General features: G+C 36.2%; 1 protein-coding gene across 18 annotated transcripts in view; it reads left to right on the plus strand.

The window, feature by feature from the left end:
* The window catches only part of ROBO2 (roundabout guidance receptor 2), a 1626757-nt gene extending 1619621 nt beyond the window's left edge, over positions 1-7136 (plus strand). For 17 of the 18 annotated variants that reach the window (XM_073891920.1, XM_073891943.1, XM_073891986.1 and 14 more), the window contains 2 exons: positions 1279-1479; positions 3246-7136. In XM_073891920.1, coding sequence (XP_073748021.1) covers positions 1279-1479; positions 3246-3247 — 203 coding nt within the window. In that variant the 3' untranslated portion in view covers positions 3248-7136. The remainder of the gene's footprint in view (positions 1-1278; positions 1480-3245) is intronic. The other variant, XM_073891915.1, reaches the window with a different exon arrangement.
* The last annotated feature ends 288 nt before the right edge of the window (positions 7137-7424 follow it).

Consider the following 7424-nt stretch of genomic DNA (forward strand, 5'->3'; position numbering starts at 1 on the left):
TTAATACCTAGACTTAGTGAAACATTTAGGAAGCTTACATCATTCAGGCTGTGAGAGAAAAAGTATGTGATCCTTGAGACTTCATAAAGACCATCTAAGGAGAGAAAACAGTCATCACAGTAATAATAATGGCCATACCTAAAAGAAAGGAAAAAAACAGAAGAGGTAGAGAGGGAAAAAGAAGAAGAAAGAAGGAAAGAAAGAAAGAAAAAAATGTTTCAAAATATTAGGTACTTAATAATACACATCGTGTTATTTGTAGAGAGTTGATACATAAAATATGTTTTCATTTATTATTATTTATTTATGAAAATGTGTATTTCTCTTTTTCTTTTAAGGAAATACACAATCTTTAAAATAATGTGTTTCTATCCCCAGAAACAACAAAAGTTTAGGAAACTTATTTCAACTAATACATAGTTCTTTATCTAAATTGACTGAGAAAATGTTGCTATAAAGTGAAACAAAAACCATGTTTCTTCAATCTTAATTGAAAAATTTAATTGGAACCACACTGAACGCCAAAAATTATACTCAGAAATGCTTTTGTTAAACAATATGGTTCATTGTATGCAACTCCCTTTTATTAATATATTTAAATTTTGCAAATGATATATAACATTGTATTTTTATCCCCAAATTTATTTTTTTTAAGATTTTATTTACTTATTTGAGAGAGAGAGAGAGTGAACAAGGGGGAGGAGCAGAGGGAGAGGGAGAAGCAGACTACCTGCTGAGAGGGGAGCCCAACACAGGGCTCCATCCCAGGACCCAATCCCAGGACCCCGGGATCATGACCTGAGCTAAAGGCAGACACTTAACCGACTGAGCCATCCAGGGCCCCTATCCCCAAATTTCTTTTAATTTAATCCTGTTTTAGATCCTATTATCAGAAATGTTATCTGCACATGGAAATTTTTTTAATATCCGGGCTTATTAAACCTCTTATTTTTAATTTTACTAAGGAGTGAAATGGGGACACCTGGGTGGCTCAGTCGTTGAGCGTCTGCCTTCAGCTCAGGTCATGATCCCAGGGTCCTGGGATCCAGGCCTGCATCTGGCTCCCTGCTCCGCGGGAAGCCTGCTTCTCCCTCTCCTACTCCCCGCCTGCTTGTGTTCCTTCTCTCGCTGTGTCTCTCTCTGTCAAATAAATAAATAAAAGGTCTTTATTAAAAAAAAAGAGTAAAAAGGTAAAATAGCCCATCGTGAACTTAATATTAAAAGTTTGTTTTGCCTCCATGTTGCTCTTCAGCTTAGCACTTTGTGTTTCTTTTTCAGAGGAGACATTGGTGCCCTACAGCAAGCCCAGTTTCCCATCTCCAGGAGGTCACAGCTCATCAGGAACAGCTTCTTCTAAAGGATCCACTGGACCAAGGAAAGCCGAGGCGTTGAGGGGAAGTCACCAGCGCAATGCCAGTGACCTTCTTGACATAGGATATATGGGCTCAAATAGTCAAGGACAGTTTACAGGTGAATTATGTAAGTGCTTTAGGACACTTAAAAGGCTCTCGTGATTGAGAACAAAGAGTGGGTTAATAATGTAGGGGAGGAAAAAGTTTCCTTGACCCTCTTAGGGTCCTAGGCTGGGTCTGAAAGTTAAACTGATAAAGACAGATTAACAGGAGAAAAGCCTACAAATTTTATTGAATTTATACATGTCCATGGGTGACTTCAGAAGAGCATGAAGACCCAAAGAAGTGACCAGAGTAGAAAGCTTTTATATCTTTTAGACAAAGAAACCATAAGCTTGTGAAGATTTTATGAGACCGAGGCGTTTGGGTAGGGGAGTAGTCAATGGTAAAGAAGTAACTAAGAAGAGAAGGGTTAGTTTAACAAGGTTTGTTTGCACAGATTTCTCGGTCCCATAACTCTCTGTCCCTGGGAATAAGAATGTCTTCCTTCCTCTGGTAGAGGGAGGGTAACTTTCACGTGGAAGTTTTATGACCCATTTCAGAAAAGAAGAGCCAGTGGGGAGGAGGGAGGTCAGAGTGACTTTCCTGCCTCCGTTGGTTTCTCAGACTTCTTCCGCTTTCGATATTCAGTATGCCAAGGTGTCATATTTTGGGGTAGCATGTCCTGAACCTCATCAATAATATTGGGACAATAAACAACTTTCAGAATAGTAGAAATCCTGCTTTGCTATGAGAAAAAAATTGATTATGATTTTGAGCAGGTTCAGTCATAATGTAGACCACTGCTATTTACAGTCATCTATTAAATGAATATTTCTGCTATTTCAAGTCTGATTTACACTATACAAAAATTGCCTATATTTAGGCAATTAATCTTAATATTTATAAGTTAATTAAACATAGTCCACTTTGTAGTTTTCTTTGCCTTTTAAAGAACCTCAGGAATTCCTCATTCCCTAAGTTGCTCTACATTTATTTATTTATTTTTTAAATTTAGGCAGTTGACCTTGTAAAGTTGATCTTTGATTATAATAACATATTTTATAAATAAATTTCTTTTTGAATAAATAGCCAGCATTGATAGTATAACTAATCTATAAAAATAAAATACCAGGCAACAGAGAAAGATAGCATGTCACAGTATGTCACAGGAAGAAGCACTGAATTCTTTGTGTTAATTTTTTTCATGAAATTTACCAATTCTGCTATCCAATATCAGAATTATACTTGTCGAATATTTTCAGCTGCTTGTTTGGATTCATGTTAAAAGCACTGCTGAAGGAGCAGCCCTGGGTTCCAGTCTTCTCAACCCAGAGCAAGCAAACTACCTTCCCAATCTCTGTACCTCTTGACCCAAAACATGGCATTACTATTACTATTACGCTGACATCACAGACTGGGGGATTCCACAAAATAATGAAAAGTAAAAGTACTTTCAAACTGTAAAGTTCTTTATTGACTAGACTTACCATTCTTGTTGTCTATTACTGATCTGATTATTAAGATATGTTTATAATTTTTAATTTGATTCATGACTACTTGGGTTTTGCTTTGACTTTTATTGTAGAGTAACTATAAACTCACAGGAGATGTGCAGAGATAACAGGAGACATGCAGAGATAGCTCTATGTGGATTTTAAATCCCCAGATTTTGCAATGTTTCTTTCTTCCCCTCCCATCACTATATTTCCCAACTTTACACACTCACAAAATGTGTCTGATGATGTTCTATTCATATATTACCTATTCGCCTTGCTTTTTGTTGTGCTGGTCAGATGAAAGACTACTTAATTTCAATGCAAACTTATTTCTGATTTTTTCATCTCTTTGTAGAGTAACTGAGAGGAGACATGCAAAGCTGCTCTGAAGGACCACCAGGTCTGAACTCATGGAAGTGATGACACGAAACAGTGCAATGAACAATTTCTTTATTTATGTACAATTAAAAGAACTGTAAATGCAATGTAAAGACACACAGCCACACATATCCCACAGATATTTTACTTGTGTTCTTCTCTTAAGTACACCACCCACCTTAACTCTTTCTTGTCAGGAGTATATAAAAAAGACAGAAAAGAAAACCCGCCCTCCAGGAAGAAAAGGATTTTCCTCTGTATATAATTTCTTTTGTGCATTGCTATGCAAGCTCACTCTTTTTAGATCTGTTCATACTATTGTCTGTTTTCATTGGTCTGTTGTACTATATGTGAATTAATAGGCTGTGGTGCCATATATTAACTTTTAATTGTGTAACTTTTATGTTTAAATTTTGCACTGCAATTTTTTTTGGTGATAAGCACAAATCTCTACTCCTCGTGACATGAAGAACAAGACTGAATGTGAAGGGAGTTTCCGTACTGTAAGCTAGGCTGGATGTGCTGGTTGGAACCAATCACTTTAGATGGTTTGCAGTTGGGGTGTAGGAATAGGAAGATGCAAAGGAACAGTGGTGTTGGCAAAGTCTTCTTTGAATATCAGGGACTGAGTCAATAAAAAGAAAAGCAGAAAGGTGTCTTTTGCTATTGACAAAAAGCAGGGGTCAAAGAAAGAAATTTAAGTCTTAAGGCTAAATAGGCATTACAATATACAGGTAGCAAAGATGTACTAAGCTTGCTAAAAAAAAAAAAGAAAAGGAAAGAAATTAAGGTTATATGTAGAATTAACTGAACCTGTCATTGTAATTGACCCATCTGAGAATTATAACAAGCAAAAGGAAATTAAGGTGTTTCACAAGAGCTGTGTTTATATTACAGTTTTTATAAAAGCATTTTCTGAATTACCATAATTAATCTCTCCAACTCATTAAGTCAGAATATAATATGACGTTCCCCAAGGAAACAAACAAAATGAACTCTAGAATATCTAGCAAATAGTTAAAGAGGCAATTTATTATTAGGACATACTCGGGCTGCTTCCAAACACAAAAACTCTATTGCAATATCTCGTTTCATCTTTCTAATACATGTACAGTACACACGAGAGGATAGAGCTGCATCACTTAAATTTATGACTTTGAAAAAATAATGCAGTCTGTAGACAACTTTGTGTTTTATTTGGTTAAGAAGTGAAGTTTATGCCACAAATGTATAGCCAAATTGTAAGTGCTTACAAAGCAGTGCTCAGAGTATGTTCAGTTCACAGTAAGTAGATTTATTGGAATAAACATTTTATGGTACATTCTCAGAAATTGGCTACCAACTAAAATATGTTTGACCCATTTTGAATGAGTAAGTTGAAAAGAAAAATTTAAAAGGAGAAAAATGCATGTTTATACACTTTTTAAATAAAACCAAACCTCATTAAGTGGACATTAATAACAGTGTCCTGCCTCATTTGTTTCCACGACTTTGAGAACAAGAAATTCCTGAACATCAGTCATGTATGGTCAAAATGAATCCGATTTTGAAATATATGTCAGCCACTGTATGCGTAGAGTCGATCAGTCAGGTAGAAGAGACCTTCCCTGAAATTCCCACTTGTGACATTTTTTCTATGTGCTGCCTCCACAACTGTAAATTCTATTTCTAGTTATACTTTCTCATGTTTTTCCTATGATGTGTTCAGTAGTTGGTATTTTGAAAAATGTTCGATGTAATGATTAGAATCAATTCTAAAATATGGGACCTGCTTGAATGACAATTCATACTCCCATGCATGATTGCCTCGGTCACCAATTCCGTATCATATTGTTATAGCAAAGGGATAACATAATTCATTTTTTCTATACTTTTTGTTCCCTAAGACTGCATCAACACAGGCAAGAGTGGAGGAACGTAACGTTCTTTATGGGCCCCAACATCTTCTTGGTGCCCTGTAGCTCATTTCTTCACCGAAGAGAAAAAAATATTCTGAGACACACTTATTAAATGCTTTATCAACTTTCTGCCACCAGTGCCTGAATTTTAATGCAGTTTGCTTTCTCTGGGTCAGATTGTCTAGGAAAGATGAGAAGTTCCTGCGAAGAATGACTACATACTATTCGCAACTGTAGGACGTGAGGAATTTAATTTTTATTTATGCGGTTCTCTACTTCACCTCTTTCTATTTAAAAACAAACAAAGTTTTGTTCATTTGTGTTCCCTCTTTATGCTTCTCTGTAACCCACTTTAGAGTAAAGCTTTAATTCATTACATTTATTACACGTAGATGTTGATCCCTAATGTGACAAATAAACCAAGACTTCAGTGTAGAGTATGGGTATGAAAGTGACTTCTGGAATAACGCAGGACATAGCAGCATCATACCTTCCTGATTATTTTCAGTGTATAAAACGTAACCATTTTGGTTAGGTTTTGGCAGTACAGACCCTATGGTTACTTGGAATGTTCTTTTAGAACATTCCCTTAACATTCCCTGTTAAGTCTAGTTTTACATGTAAATATAGTAGTAAAATCCTGCACCCAAGATATCATCCTCACACAGATACAGAGCAAGACAAAATGCTGTGGCTACCCAAATGAATTCAGGAATCTTACCCAAAAATCAAAAGCTTTTGTCAACTTACTATATGTAAAAAGCTTCTAATCAGTATATCAGAATGTCATTAGAAGAATGCAAACATGTATAAGACCTTCCGGAATTTTTTTCATTTTGTAGCCCATTGAATGAGTGTGATTAGAAATTCACTGAGCTCACTCTTCTTCAGGTCTACACAAGGCCTGCATAACTTGTCAGAAGGAAATCTGGTTGGGAGAGAATGCAAACTCACCTCGCACTCACAGGCCATGCTGCTGTGCAGTCAAGCCCCAAACAACACAGCTCCATTCTCAACATGCCACGTCTCCACTGGGGAAAAGCCAGTCAGCGCCCCAACTCAGGTATGCCTCCAAGCGTGCAGGCAGAGTCGGCCCACCCCTTTCCAGATCTTTTCCATGCCATATTTAAAGTGGGACAGTACAGGGGCTTGAAAACAACGGATTCCTTCACAGGATTTGAATCCAGCTCAGGGGAGCATATAGGAAAATCAAGACGAACACCTAAGGTGTCCTATAACCAAAGGGAAGTAAAAACATTGCAAGTATGCTTGTTCTAAGTAACAAAACAGATAAAATGGTGTTCTATGTCATAGTTGAATGCTCTGGGTATTTAAAAATATCTTCAATAGGATTCAAGTTGAAAGTTTGAGCTCTGATAGAACACCTCCAAATTTCTATTCAACAAATTTATGGACCTGTCCATCGACAACATAATGATACGAATACCAATGAGCTCTAAACTATGGTTTATCTTCGCCACTGGAAAGTGATTGTGTGTCAGTATTAAAGATATGAAGAACCATGACATTCACTAATTTGTACATCTGCTTCTGTACATTGTGTTTATAAAGTTACATGACGAGAATTGGTGTAAAGCAATGTTTTCCCACATCATCTTAGAGGTGAAGTTACTTTTATTTTGCTTCTCTATCATGTGTACTTCAGATGAAACCCCATACCTTTTTTCAGTGAAGTTCCATTTATCTCATCATTTTCTTATCATTTTCAAAAGCATTTATTGTGACTTTAAAATGTTGCAAGATAAGGGATTTTGTGGCCGTGGGTAGACTTTTTATACTTTGTTTTATAGATGGACTTTTTTTTAACTAGTCTGTTTAAGTCACCAAACAGCGTCCAAAATCTTAATGTGTTTCATTTGATGTTGTTAGCTCAGAAAAGAAATTGGCATAAAATTGGTTAATAGTATTGTCAAAGAATTGTGTATTGTGTACTCACTGGGAAAAAATAAAATATATTCACATTTCAAATTTGTAAAAAAGCCATTTATGTAAAACAGACTTGCCTGTAGAAAAATCAAACACAGACCATTCTGTCACTTCTGCACCTCGACATTAGTATTTTGTGACCAAATGCATAATCTGATTTTCTCCTTTGGTAATGGGGTGGGTGGTGGTAACTAGAAAGTGACGTTGACTTATATTAGTGACTCTATTGATGACACTGATGAATATAAAAAGCATTTGAAATTAGAGATTCTACCCTCTAAGCCCTACTCTCCAGATCTGATCTTCCCCAC

This window comes from Callorhinus ursinus, unplaced genomic scaffold (genome assembly GCF_003265705.2).
Source record: "Callorhinus ursinus isolate GAN/ISIS: 27379988/994484 unplaced genomic scaffold, GSC_fseal_2.0 scaffold1, whole genome shotgun sequence".
Taxonomy (NCBI): domain Eukaryota; kingdom Metazoa; phylum Chordata; class Mammalia; order Carnivora; family Otariidae; genus Callorhinus; species Callorhinus ursinus.